The sequence below is a fragment of the Plutella xylostella genome, chromosome Z (genome assembly GCF_932276165.1).
Source record: "Plutella xylostella chromosome Z, ilPluXylo3.1, whole genome shotgun sequence".
NCBI classification, from domain to species: domain Eukaryota; kingdom Metazoa; phylum Arthropoda; class Insecta; order Lepidoptera; family Plutellidae; genus Plutella; species Plutella xylostella.
The window spans coordinates 9,080,543-9,096,016 of NC_064012.1; the positions used below are offsets into that span (position 1 = coordinate 9,080,543).

The 15,474-nt window shown below is 37.2% G+C and overlaps 1 protein-coding gene across 2 annotated transcripts in view; it reads left to right on the forward strand.

Annotated features, from left to right (window-relative positions):
• LOC105380494 (frequenin-1) overlaps window positions 1-15,474 on the forward strand; it is a 122,297-nt gene that overhangs the window by 34,727 nt on the left and 72,096 nt on the right. The window contains exons 2-3 of one of the 2 annotated variants that reach the window (XM_048632679.1): window positions 8,655-8,770; window positions 11,833-12,001. In XM_048632679.1, the coding sequence (XP_048488636.1) occupies window positions 11,938-12,001 (64 nt within the window). In that variant the 5' untranslated portion in view covers window positions 8,655-8,770; window positions 11,833-11,937. The remainder of the gene's footprint in view (window positions 1-8,654; window positions 8,771-11,832; window positions 12,002-15,474) is intronic. The other variant, XM_048632680.1, reaches the window with a different exon arrangement.

The window sequence follows — 15,474 nt, forward strand, 5'->3', positions numbered from 1 at the left end:
GAATAGTGAGGGGTGCATGATCGCCGTGACATCCGGGCCGCTGTAAAAAGACAATAATTTATTGTATGTACTATAATTTATACTAGTGTCTACTTAATTGTTAATTATAAATTACCCACAAAATGGTTGGTGTTGAGTTAACGAATATTCCTAATCTAAGGGACTTAGGCTTTTTTTTTTTTTTTTTTTCTTTGTTTCACACAGTCACACTTACAATTATAATGGCAACAAACATTTGAAGGGTAGGGCCAGTGTCAGCTGTCTTCAGAGAACTTAAAAGAAGAAAAAATTCTTCAGAGAAGAAAAAAAAAAAAAAAAAAAAACAAGAAATGCACAACTGGGGGTTTTTAGTCGGTTAAAGGCCGACACTACCTGGGTCCCCTTCCCAGGTGTCTGTGTAGATTTTCCTCCAGGAGTGCAAAAAAAAAAAAAATATTAATAATATATAGGTATATATATATATAAAAGATAATATATATATATTATAAGCTTCCACATTGAGTAGTGAGTAGTTAAAAGATGAAGACAAAAAACAACCAAACTCTCACAATATATTGATCTCTCAAAAAGGCACGGACATAAAGTCTGTGGAGTGATAATAAAATCTTTAAAAAAAAAAAAAAAAAAAAAAAGGGACTTAGGCTTGATCTGGACTATGTTTCCAGTACTGCTCTACGATGATTCAGCACAGTTTTTTTATTTTTTTTATCAAATTCTTTTCATCATTATTGATTAATTACAAAATTGCATCACAAAAATCACAGAGATTTGTCCGTGATGAACCATTCTACGTAATTAGGTACATAATAACTAATTATACTCATTAAAAAAGGTTGTTACGAAATGGCTTCTAACGCTGAAACTGAGGATCTTTTAAAGATTCTGAAGTAATTTAGCTATTTGTGGTATGGTTTTTAACTGTTGAATGCACTAACCCACATTTTGATCCTTTTAAATTACAATTATTATACTTAATTAGCTGGTTGTTCTTGCACACGTACACTGATAAAAGTAATAATCAAAATATATATGATATCTTACATTAATCTTACTCTCATTTTCTGTGAATTTATAACACAAGTAAGACAAGAAAGCACATTCTCAAAATTCTCTAAATTATATTATATTATAATTTAATAAATTCTGTTATTTCTTACTTTTTATGTTAGTTATAAGTAACTGTAACATACTTTTTTTTAAGTTACATAAACAGACATAGCGAGTCTACTTCTGCCTTTGTCTATTTTTGGTGGAAGAGGTGCTACTTGCTGAAATACAGGTTTTTACCTAGTTCGGCAGTGGAGGCTAAACAATAACTTTTATGAGACATCTACTTTAGCCTTAGCGCCTGTTTCACAATGTCTGGTTAATAGCTACCTGTCGGACAAAATACATACTGTCACTGTCTAAAAAATAATGACAGAGAGTGACAGCATGTATTTTATCCGACAGGTAGCCACTAACCAGACATTGTGAAACAGGCCAAAATAAAAATTCCTTTTCCATAGAAACTTTGATGGTCACGTGACTTTTTACTATGGAGAACGAATATTAGGTTATGGTAGCTCAGTCGGGTAAGCGCCCGCTTCTCACTCAGGAGATGCGGGTTCAAATCCCGCCATTCACAAACCAAAATAAATCGGCAATTTAGTTACACTTAAAATAAAAACACCCTCTATGTCACACATATTATTATAATAAAGTATTGAATAGATGTTGGTATGGATTGTTAAATATTTAGCGCCACAAAAACATAGACAATATTTATCAGATGTTTAGCGCTGTCAAACGCCTACAAAATCTGTCAAATTTCGTTTTAAACACTAGCTAAACAGTGTATTATGTTTTTGTGGTACCACAGTTAGTGCCAATTTCTCCATAGTCGGTTATCTAACCCATCCAGGGATTGATTTATAAATTAAATGACATCTCCGTATAAAATTCATGACAGATGTGTCAAAAGTCAACCACTTCTCCCGGTTATGCTCTAACCGACTATGGAGAAATTGGCACTTAACCTTTTTCTGGTCAGTGCCGTATACAGGTTGCTCGATGCGGAATCTCTACGTAATGAGTTTTCAACTACTTCTTGCGAGCTCTACAGGCTGTTGCGAAGAAGACAATGCACATATAAAATGTATAGTATCAATTTTATTGTTAGAATCACATTTAAAGTAGTAGGTATACTTAAATCGCAGAATAAAACATATACATATGTAGTTGTAGGTACTGAACACTTGAAAGTCGCGTTTTAATTACTTTAATCAAGTCTGATTTACTTTTAAACGGTTGTGTATGCAAATTAACGTTTTAATAGCTTACACTCAAGAGATTATATCGAACCTGTATCTAATCTACCCCCTGGCATTGAGGTCGTTCTAAGTATAACCTCCCTTACACTCGTAGGGAGGTTATCAAGTTTATGTTTGCTAAAACATTCCGTATTATAACGAGCTAAGGTTCAAACTACGATTGTTCTTCGGTGTACATATTGCAACAAATAAGATTTATATTGGCACCGTTTTAATTTTACAAATTAATGTATTCCTTATAGGTATAGGTACACTCACGGGCAATTAAAAGGTTCCACTGAGAAAAGCACCAAATTACTCCTAAACGGAAAATGCTACCTTAATGACTCCTTCTGAAACATTAAAGTACTTACATTTAACAGAGCATCTGGATATTGCAAACTAAAAACGGTAATATTTTGTTCAAAATGTTAATTAAATGTTTGAAAAAGTTGGGATCTATTGATTTCGGTATTTTGTGAGAGGAACTTTTACATTTCCCGTGAGTGTAAAATATGTACCTACTCATATCAGGCAATAAACTCCAAGTAGCACCATAAGATTCTTTCCTGGTCTTTAACATACCTTTGTGTTTCAATAATAATTTACTACAAGCATCATAACAATGTCCAGAACATTCAAGACAAGACTTAACGAAAACATTAAAGAAACTGAGAGAGATTGAATTACCCGTCATCTTATTTTGATTCATCGAAGCTGGCATCAAAGCAATGGTTTCTCAGAAATATTACTTTATTTTAAAAAAAAGTAAGTTGTCCATAAATATTTTGTATGTAGGTACATAAAGATTGAAAAGTTTGTTCATGGTATAATCGAAGATAAAATTATTATTTATGTGAAATATCTCAACAAAGATTTGTTTTTAATTCAAAAGAGCTATATATGACATTTTAAACAGGTGATCATCGCGACGCGGTATTTAAAATTTAAGATATAATTTAGTGAAACAGAAACCAGAATACCTAGGTACGTACTTTATTTTTAAAACGTACTTATTTTGCTTCTTTTTTCTTTATTTTTAACGTCCTTCAAGTGGAGATAATCTCTTTCCAATATCATATTTTAAGACTAACAAACGACTGATATTTTTCCAAGTAAAAATTCCGCCTCTGACTACTTTTTCCGGATAAAAACGGCAAATGCAATGTACGTGGGTGTCGTGGGTAGATCGTAATTTTACGACGGTGTCTTTCTATGATATTTATAAAGAGCGCAAGTAAAATATTATGTTACCCATAGTTTATAAAGTATTTATTTGAAGATGCGCCATTATGTATAGGTTTACGACAAAGTAGCTACGTAATTATCATTATTAGGTATATTAGAGCTCAATCAATTCTCTCAAGCTATGATTACAGTTCATTTTTCAGTATATAGCTGTCCTATATGCTGTCCAACAGCAGAATTAACCAACATAGGTACTTATAATTTCGGCACTCCGAACATTTCTCGTAAGCCGGCACACTCTCTGTAAACTCGCCATAATCATTTCATCTTTAAAAGCCTCTGGTACAAACTTTCGTCCCTCGTGTTTTAGAGTTAGAACTTTGCCAAACTACGAGCTTACTTATTTACACATTTATGAAACATGCCGGCAAGGTTTGTGGGTTATGAAAAAAGTATTTCTTTACTCACATATTGAATAGTCTATAAAAATAAAGGATATTCTGGTCAATTCGATTCATTTATGCAGGGTGTTGCGAGAGTGGTATTTTAAGACGAAAGTAGATGACCCGTCCCTACTTCTAGAACGTACTTAGAGTTGGGCCAACTTAAAGTTAAAAACGATAAACTAAAACGATATTCTGTTGGGGGGCTGTCCGATACATGTCTGGTGCAAGTACCTAAAATGCTCGCCGCAATATTTGTGTTATTTTTACCCAGATTAATAATTTTAAAAGAAAAAAAAAATCTGCTCGTGTTACGCACCCTCTTTAGACAGTGGATGCACTCAGGGAATGCCTGGATTGTCTGCAATCTCAGCATTAGTCGCGACGCAGTTGATGCCGATGCCTCGTGTCGAGCATGACCTCGTTATGTAGGTAGAAATAAGTAATTAGTGTGACTGCGAGTACAGTGCGTGTCATTTATGATTCAGGGTCATCTTCAAAGTTTTGCGTCTGGGTTAGAAACACTGGAGCTTAACTGGCAATTGTCAGCTTGGTGATACATGTAGCCGCCGGAGTGCCCAGGATACATACATATGCTCACAACTGTAATACCCGAATGGGGTAGCCAGAGGTGATTCACATGCTAGTCACCCCCTTTTCGCTGCACATTTTACTCACATGATAGGTTGCGAGTCGTATCGCTGATTGAGTACTTACATTAATAAGTAATTGATATTGTAGAAGCTCTTGGTTTTACTTGATCTCACATAATACAGCAGTTCATTATCGGAGACCACGAGCCCTTAGCACAGCAGCTGCCCTGTGCTGGTGACGTGGTTACTTTTTAGAGTTTGAAAATGTGAAAATGAAATCCATAGTAATAGCCCTCCAGGTCTAAATTCCAATACAATATATGTGTAATTAATTGTGTGGTAAGGGTTGGTATGATGGTGCATGTCATGGAATTTTGTTCATTTCACACAACTACAATAATAGAAACCTACATCGTAATATATTATATGTATTAAATTATTTAGAGTACATGGCACTACATGGCACTAGAATGTACGTATATTTGATTAACCGACCACACATATAAATAGCAATGTCGTCCGACAATGTGAAATGTTGAAATGCACCGGAGTCGGCTGATTTGTGGGTTTTAATGCGTTTTAATTAAAATACAAACACCTTCCAAAATTCCAACCGACCACATGGTCTGATGAAGCTTTCGATCGTTTTAAGTACCCTTTGTTGCTCATTCCCATATTGTTTCAATACCGAGTGGGATGTTATTGGTACTCAACAATACTCCAGCTGGCAATATTAGAACGAAATAATTATCCTAGAAGCACAAGTAGACACTTAATAACTGCGGTATTCAGGTATTCTTGTCGCATAATAGCACTAAAAGCAATATGTTTTGGCGATTCTCCGCCGCATCTGCGACGCTAGAGAACTAGCAACATGCATTTCTTTCTATTGCGGTTAAAGGATGGCCCCAGGGAGAGAACCGCAACGAGAAATATTGTAAAAGCTTCCACTTTCTATGTAATGGTGGTTTACACCAATAAAATATTTGTGAAAAGTATTTATACGGGTGAGTTTTTCGTAGATGCACAAATGCACATACGGTGTCAGAGCTCTTCATTCTAAACAACTTTTGTTAGGTATAATAACCCACATATCACGAAAAAAATTCTACTATACAATAATACGTAAAGTCACTAATTTTCACTGGACGATAACACTGCACTTTCACTTGACGTGGCACTCTATACCACCCTTGTTGGAAGGGTGGGTTCAACGACCCGGTTACTCAGCTTAATTTTGTAAATGCTCAGTAAAGTTAAATTACAAGCCTCTGCTGAGGGCTGTTTCCAATTAATTCGTGACCAAACAATACGGGAATGAACAAGCTAAAAAGTACGACGATGTATTGTTCCATTTGTTTCGGTGAGTTTTTCGTAAAAACAGCCTGTTTCACGGATTAGTTCACATCACACGTGCCCTCACAGTTTCTATTTTAGGAAAATTAACAGTTACCTGTCCTCTTAACTTTTGACTGCAAAAAAAAATTTGAAATTTTGGTAAAAGCGGAAATTTTGTCAAAAGTACTTTATTGCCGTATTTTGTGCCGAAACAAAAAAAAAAACTGTTTTTCAGCCATAACTCATCGGGCTATCATCAAGTGCTATATACAAAATTATGGAATTATACTACGTATGTATGTGAAGGATCGCAAACAATATGTATACATATTAATAAGTATATTATATTATCAAAAATGCAGCGATACCGCAATTATTGCAATTTCGTACCTACTTATGTCAAAATATAATCTTATTATGTAGACATTTCAAGTCTCCAACCTCTATATCGGGCGGGCCACAGGTTTGTTCGCGCCATCCTTTCCGGTTCTTTACCGGTCGGTCGTAATATTCCGGACATTTTACGGTAATGTTCACTAGCAGAGTGCCCCGCGTGTCATCCGCCCCGCGATGGCCGCCCTAACTTGACCGCTCACCACCTTCAACTAACACGCTTTCAGGGTTCAAGCAGCGGTTTATATTTGTCGCAAGAGATCGAATCTAAAAACCGCTTTTTAAATATCACTGCGGCACCACAGTATTAGATAGAGGCTGCCTATCTCATATCTAAGCCATTGGCTTGTGACTTCGGGATGTTGTGGGCGAAAGTTCCCATTCTGATTTCATATCAAATGTTCAACCCTAACAAAAGCATTCAGTGTTCACTCAGCACAATCGATGGGTAACAATGTCATCGGAAGTTTATTTGGGGTCACATGTCAGCCGACACGAAGCGACCAAGTCAGCTCACCGAACACAGCCGTGGGGAGTGTGACACTAATCGATTACAAACTTCGAAACCTGTCTTTGATGTCCAACGTTGTAGAAACGATGAGTATACTGACGCTGTGTATAACATAAACATTCACTTTTACTAGGTGGACCGAGCTACGTGTCGAGTGGAGTACAATGTTTAAATATTGAAGCACTCCACATCATAAGGGCTAGTTGAGTTGATATGTTTGACGTAGTGACAACGGAATTTGCTTAATAATGTTTGGGTTTGTTTAATAATGATGACAGAGTACTTTAATGTACATTTTAATGTTTATTCGTTTAAAAGGCTCAACACTCAACACAGAACTACGTTATTACAGTTGATAATCAGTCTATTACTGGTGATATTTATAAGTAGTCGAAAATTTGCTACATAGCTGGCTTACAAGCCAGTACATAGGTATAACTTTTCACTGTGGATTCTAAAAATCCGAAAGGGTTTATGAGAGCACAATTCAAATGCAACTGTTTCCAGCTAGAAATAGTTTATATGAATGTATTTTTAAAGCATTCGTGAAAAATCGTATTTTACCTGCTAAATAAGCTTTAAAGCTAAATATTTTTACCCTCCAAAAGTGGCATAGCGTGTGTATAGTTTTGTTTGGAAAATTATGAAGTTGCGGGGAGTTATTATGCAATTGGTATGTTTAATATGATGACATATTATAACATGTTTAGTGCTTTGTAAGTAACTTTATATTACATCCAGCAAGAGCACATATCCTTCATAAACCTATTTATCAATGTTAGATATTGCTTACACTAAACTTCAGTCTTTTTCCGTTTAAACCTTTATGAAAGTCCTAAAATATGTACAATTTGAAGGCCCTGTGGCACGCCTCAGTAAAATGCTAATTCTGGGAGTGGGCACATAAAATAGCTCGTCCCTCAGGTTAGTGGCAAGCTCAATTTTCTTCTTACAGTTTTATTTGAGTGGCGCAGTAGCCGCACCGGAACGACTGGTCTTAAAATGTCGTAAGGTTTGCACCCCTACAATGAATATTTGAGATGCGAGCACGGGCTAAGCTGAATTTGTCACTTGCTTTATTTCAGGCCACCACGGCACGCCATGTGCCCACTTTGTCGAATGAATTCGTATCTTTGTACCACTTCTATACTCTTTTAGCGTTCGGTGTACAGATGGCGATAATAAAATAGCACTTAGCCTCCTAAAAGTTATAAAACCACGCGGACCTCCAACTTAAGGTAGCTCTACTTCTTAAAATAGTGTTCTACAGAGAATTCGAACCAATTTGATGACTTGCCTTCATTAATCACCTCTTATCGTGTCTCCAATCTAAGAGCGCGAGTAGTCTTTACTTAATCTGATTTCGAGTAGGTACTTACGTATATTTATTGTGGAGACTTTTGTTTTTACAAGGCTTATTCAGGTCACTATTATGTTAAATATACTTTTTTGTAAGGTGAAAGCGCTTTAGTTTGAACAGTACCTACTTAGATTATGTCTGTAATTTTTCGGCAGCTCTATCGGAAATTCAAAGGCTAGGCTAACTAGGCCAATCAAATTAAATGTTTATAACGATATTAGAATAGATATACTATTATATTATACATAAGAATACTACGTTTAAATTATCAGAATTATAGGAAAATCCATGACTTACTGAATGATGCTTCGTCATTCTGGAAAAGTTTCAGATAGTGTATGTTTGTGGGTGCAAATATTACAGTGTTTTATGTGTAATTTTAATACGCAATGCGATGTTTTTTTGTAAAATAGTATTTTTATATAAAGTAAGTACTTACCTGCCTAATAAAAACAAAAGTTTTAAAGCTGTGCGGCCGGTGCGAGAGACATTTTAATACTTACAAAAAAACTCACATACACTTTTTCCTCGTTTCAGATAGTGCGTTGTGTATGTGTTTTGGGTGGAAAAAGTGGAAATAGTAATTCAGATATACCTACAGTGATGGAGTTTAAGTGTTGTTTAAATATGCTGCAGACAAACAATTAAAAAAGGTTGGTTGGAATTTGTTGAGGAAACGTGTGTAGGTCTTGTTAAAAAGCAGGTTCAAATCTAACAGTGGCAGTGTTTTATGTTTTTTATGTTTTAATCCCTGTCGTTTAAATAATCGACTATGGAGAAATTGGCACTAAACCTTCCCGGTAAGGTTTGCTTGCACCAACTCCTAATTAGAGGTTAAATCTATTTCTGTACAGCATATTTCTTAGCATTAATAAGTATTTTTTTAAATTATTTTGTTCGGATTGAACTAATTATCAGGTCTACTCTGCAGTTTTTCCATTACAGTAATAAATAGAAGGAATATAATCAAGATATTCATTGCAACGGAACAGAATCAAATACACTCACGGGCAATGAAGGTTCCACTGAGAAAAGCACCAATTTACTCCCAAACGGAAAAGGCTAGCTTAATAACGCCTTTTGCAACATTGAAGTACATTTATCAGTGCATAATAGATATTACTTAAAACCGTAATATTCTGTTTAATTTTTAAATAAAATTCTTGAAACAATTTGGGTTGTTTGATGGCGGCATTTTGTGAGTGGAACTTTTTCATCGCCCGTGAGTGTATTACCGAATATATGACTGAATATTCGGTTCAGTAAAAGTTTTACCGAATATTCGGTCGAATGTATCCGGTGAACCACATGTTTGGCCCTTCATACTTATCTATAACAATCTTGTCGAATAATTCTCCTTGATACTGCGTAATTTTGACTTTATTGCCTTTTTTATGTGAACTTAGGTATTTTGATATTTTACTATTACTATCCTAAAATTTCACATCATTGTAAAAAAGTTTTCATAGTTTATACCACAAGAATTTGCACTTTTTATATGGCAAACAAAGTAATAAAAACACCGATGAGTTTTTTACTGCCGACGTCTGGACTGCTTGAACTTTCTCTAAGGAACTGATACGAACTTGATTGCTGAAGTCGTACAAAAATACTTTAAAGAGACCGCTCTCAATATTCTATAACTACATAATTTTATTTACTGAGTTCTTAGTTTTATATAGCATATTTTATGTTATCTTGGTAAAGATTTAGATAACGGTTTAATCTATTGCATTAATACTAATATGAGAATGGAAACTATAACCATCTTCCACAGAAGTTATTTCTATTTCCAACGTAATAAAAAGGGGTCCAGAGATTTAAAACTAAAATTCTTCTGAAAAAAATATATATTTGAACTTTTGAACTTTAATGGCAGTAGGCTCAAAGAAGTCACACGGGACCCTAGGGCTGGCTCGTACCTCGCTCAAAGGATAAGCATCGCCATACAGCGAGGTAACGCGGCCAGCGTCTTGGGTACCCTACCCGACAGTGACAGCGATCTGGCCTGCATCTTCTTTTTAATTTTAATTTTATATTAGTTAGTTTTAGTTAGGGATTAATGATTATAATTTAGAGGCCCTCCACATATAGAGGCCCTCCTTCTCCAAGAAGTCAGCCAGCATTTGCCCACGATGGTTCCGGACTCCAAATCCATGTGACCCCACTTTCGTCTCGCCGCCTTCTTGTTTTCCGAGTTTCGCGTTAAAGTCTCCCATCACCACCGTGAAATGAGTAGTGAGCTTACGCAGGGCAGACGATACGTCTTCATACGCAAGTTCGACCTCATCATCGGTGTGCTTAGATGTGGGTGCGTAAACCTGTATGACCTTCATTGAGTATCGTTTAGATATTCTCAGGATGAGGTACGCAACCCGTGTCGACACACTTCCGATTTCAACGATGTTGTTGACGAGGGACTTGTTGACGATGAACCCGACACCCCCTTGGGACAGTTGGTCGCCCTCCCGGTGGTACAGCAAGTTTCCGGACTGGAGAATTTCCGTATCCTCTCCCTCTCGTCGGACTTCGGATAACCCTATAATGTCCCATTTTAACTTGCTGATTTCCTCTTCCAGCTCCTCTATCTTCACGTCTTCCCTCAGTGTCCGTGCGTTATATGTTGCCAGGTGCAAGGGTCGGTTGGGCTGGTAGCCGACTCTCTGCCGGAGATTCTTCGCACCCCCTGCCCCGCCGTTACCGTGACCGCTACCGGAGTCCGGGATAGCGGGGCTGCCGGGGACTGGGGGCCGGGGCTTTGTTTTTTCCATCAGGAGGTGTATTTGCCATAATCACCGCACTTGGCAGGCGTGTTGGTGATTCTCCTTTTTTACGGCGGGAGATCGCCGCCTCTGCTAGGAGAGGAGGTCGGGTCGATTTACCGCCGCCCGACATTCGGCGTTGTCACTCGTTAGCACCACCCAGGGGACACGTGTAGGGTAACTAGGGTTTGTACCTACGGACGTGAGCGACAAGCCCCCCAAGTGCGTGTTGCCAGTGATGACTTACGGAGCCGAGACGTGGTGCTTCACCAAAGGGCTTATCCACAAGCTCAGAGTTGCTCAGCGTGCTATGGAAAGGGCTATGTTAGGCGTGTCCCTGCGAGATAGGATTCGTAATGAAGAAATCCGCAGGAGAACTAAAGTTACCGACATAGCCAAAAGGATTAGCACGCTGAAGTGGCAATGGGCTGGCCACGTAGCCCGCAGAGCCGACGACCGCTGGAGTAGAAAGGTTCTGGAGTGGAGACCCCGTGTCGGCAAACGGCGTGTCGGTCGCCCCCCAACCCGTTGGTCTGATGATCTGCGGAAGGTAGCGGGAAGCCGCTGGATGCAGATGGCGGGTGACCGTTTGGGGTGGCGATCGTTAGGAGAGGCCTATGTCCAACAGTGGACTACTGAAGGCTGAGAGAGAGAGAGAGAGATTATAATTTTATCATTTAATGTATAATCTGATAAAAATAAAACTTTTGAAAAAATATGTGGAATGATAAATTTCTTTCACTCACATCAAATATACACAGAGTGTTGCCAAAAGGGTACCTATACTAAGCCGAAACTTTTGACATTATTTTTTGGCATTCTGATTTCGTTTCCGGACTCAGATATAACATGCTGCACAAGTGCGCACGTAGGTTTCGGCTTCGTTTACTCTTTTTGCAACACCTGTACCTATATTGTAATTTATTAACTAAAATAACTTATTTCTCTTCCAGATCTTCGTACAAGTGGTAGTGGAATACAATGTAATAGAAAGTCCCTCCGGGCCCAAGAAAGCACATTAGTTCTCTTTGCCGCGCGATCCCGTCTCAGTCGTAAACATGGGCAAGAAGAACTCCAAACTGAAGCAAGACACCATCGACCGGCTCACCACCGCCACCTATTGTGAGTAATATCATTGTTATTTATATTCGCTTAATATCTTCTTCTTCTTCTTCTTATCGTGTCGACGACAAACCAACAAAGTAGCTAAATAATACATGCTTAATGTCTTAATTTAAGGTAATTATGCTACTTATACAAGAGTAACAGAGTATAGTAAATTGAAAGGGGATGACTCTGGAAGGCATTCTCAACAACTAAAGTTGACCCTTGACTCACCCCACTTCGACTACAACCTTTTGGAATACTGTTTATACAAAGATACGTCCTTAAAATACGCTCAATTTTACCAATGATTCCAGATCTATCTATTTAAGTACCTATCTTACTTTATATTTAATCGTATTCACCGATCAAAATAATTTAATAAATAGCTAACTTTAATCATTTTTTATGAAAAAATCAAGCGGAAATAACATAGATTTTCCATTCTTAAATAAAATACTTAATCAATCCAATATAGACCATGTCCATTTCAAATAACATGTTCTTGGTGAAAATATGGTGCTCTCACCGCCACAATCTGAAAGACAGGCACCTATCTACGTAAAAATACTAACTAATGTAGAACTAATGTTTACACAACATCGGTAACAAACGGGTGTTCATTGTGTAATTTTATTTCGTTCAGTAACTTCAGGTAAAACTTATAAGTACACTCTTATTCTAAGACTTTCGCATCTGTGCCAAAGCACATTATGAATTCAGCACTAAATTACAACCACAACATCTAAATTGCTACTGTCACCGATTGCGCCATTTTGAATCCATTCCACCGGGATATTATGACATGTCATTTTGTAAATTTAGTTGGTTTATATTAACAAATCTAAATCTATTGTATTTTAACTGTAGGCACCTTTGAACTGCCTTTGAATAGTTCAATACATTTACAGACGTACAGCCATATAGTCGCTATATTTTACAACCTAAAATATAAGTAGGTACCTACATTCATAATTTCACGAACTTGCAGATTTGCAGAACTAAATAAAATAAATACATAATAAGAATTAGTGCCATCGATGTCCTTGGTTAAATGTATTCATATTTACGAGAAGGATCTTGGTGCGCCCTAATCAAATGCAGTGATTCGTGCGGCAGCTCAAGTTATGTACATGCATTCAACCCACAAATAAAAGGATTTAATAAGTTATTAAATTTCTTTAAAATTTAAATCCATTCAATACTTAGTTCAAAGAATTTGAACAAACATTTTAATACCAATTTTTACCAGAGTTATATTTAAAGTTAACAGATCCATTGATTTCTCATCCGCCAAACTTGGCTCACATTGACCTATTCCAGAGGCGTCGAAAGGGCAATCGGAACTAGCAGGGTTTGAGGGTCGAGCTTTGTTTGCCTCGCGTCTATCTGACAGTTCAACGCCTGCTATTTCTGAACCAGAATCACTAACAGCATTTCAACAGTTGGTTCCGCTGAACTTGAACTCGCCTGAGGGAAATTGACCGCCGAGCTTCAAAGCGTAAACTTTTGTTTGTGCATCCACTGAAAATGCCGTGAGATTGACTAGGAAATGGATTTCGCTGTGTGGCTTTTGGCATAATTTTAGTTTTGCGAAAGAGGTATCACGAATAAAACATGAATTTCTTATGTTTCACTAAGATAAAATAATGAATTTCATAGTTTGATTTTACATAACAGTGTAGCGAGCATAGGATTCGATACTATTTTCGAATCTACACGAAGGGTCACTTTTACCAAACGCTAAACGTATTTAAATCAAATTTTAAATACATTTTGTACTAACTGACAGACGTATGACAGGCTACTAAATACGTTTAGCGTTTGGTGAAATTCCACCTCACATGGAAAAAACAAATGCCACTTTTGGAACTAACAAATTTGCCTTACATTTTGACAGTGACATTTGACGATACGCAAGCAATACGCAACGTAAACGGAGGTTTCGAATCCTGTGCTCACGACTCAGATGTCAATCACTCAACGACTCTTTTTAACTGGTAAATGGCGCAACTGCGAGCTACGGCAGTTCTTTTGTCTTTAGGAAGCAAAGAACATGTTGGAAATGGAAGACAGGTTAAGTGGCTTGAGAACAAAACCTTTTCACCTGCGGACCAGGCCCCCATTGTACCCCTATGTAGGTAAGTATGTTTGCACGCCACTTTTTGTTTCACAAAGCGCTAAAGTCTGTCGTCAACAAGACGTCTTATTGTCAATCTTCAAACGTGATACTATCTATCATGATAGTATCACGTTTTACAAATAGCAAAGCAGTTATTTTCCAAAAAAATATCGAAAATTATTTGAATACCTATCAGTTTATCCGTTTCTATTTAAGCCGCTGCTTAATCAAACACGTACGCCTCTCTAGAAAGTTAAGACGTTTCGCTACCGCGCGATATCGACAGCTGAATCGCTACGCTTAGATGAACGATATCTACGTTATGCTCGGCTCATTCGAGTTTTGACAGTTTACCAAAACGTAAAAGGTTTCGTTTCCTTTTGTTAACAACTGTCTAGCTTTTCGATCTTCTGTTTACTTTTGTTTAGTCGCTAGCTCTGTTATATACTTATAGGTTGTTGCAAAATTGGTTGACGATTCCGAGAGGGCGTGATGTGACTCAGGGGGTCAATCTGAACCATTTTCTATTAAAGGCCTTTTTTTGTCTTCTCCATAACTGTCTTGGTCAGGGGACTTTAGTTAGACTATGGAAAAGCGAGTTTTTTAAGCCTATGAGACAGCCCTTTTTGACTTAGTAACTATATAGTTAGAATTCCACTTTTGCAACATCTTGTATGTATACACAATTAGAACAGTAACCTGTACCATGGTTGCGGATAGCAGTTTGACAAAGTTGTTTCAACTCGATAAGACCAAGAACCCTTGAGGAGTTTCTGTCCAGTTCTCAAAGTCAGGTAAACTTTATGGCACCGTGTTCCCATCTTTGAAGTCACTAAAATACGATCTCTGATCATTCGACAACTCCTAACAAATGCATAAAATAAAATAGAATTTCATGCGTCTTAAAAAAATTATAAAATATTTACCAGAGCAGAGCAATTTTACAGAAAGTATACTTTGCTTATCCCGTTATAGTAGGCTTCGCGCAACAAAACGTAAACGTAACGACTAAAGTATAATTGGTATTTAGACACCTTAATAGTTTCGAATTAGTGCTGAAATCGGAATAAATTACTTAACATTAATAATTATTTAATAGGAGCTCAAAAAAATTATTTAAACATGCCAGTAACAAGTACCTAACTGATATGCATTTGACGCTTTGTTAAGAGAACCGAGGCACAGAGCTTTATCCCTTGAGTCACAGAATAATAACTAGTACCTTGGGATGGACATATTGAGGTATGACTCTGTTCCGGTGTTTGATTGGGATTGCATGTGCTGTGAACGGCTACTGATACCCGAAATAGGTTCTCCTTTACAGCCAATAGCTGCATCCTTGATTACATCTGTTGGCGAATGACATGAG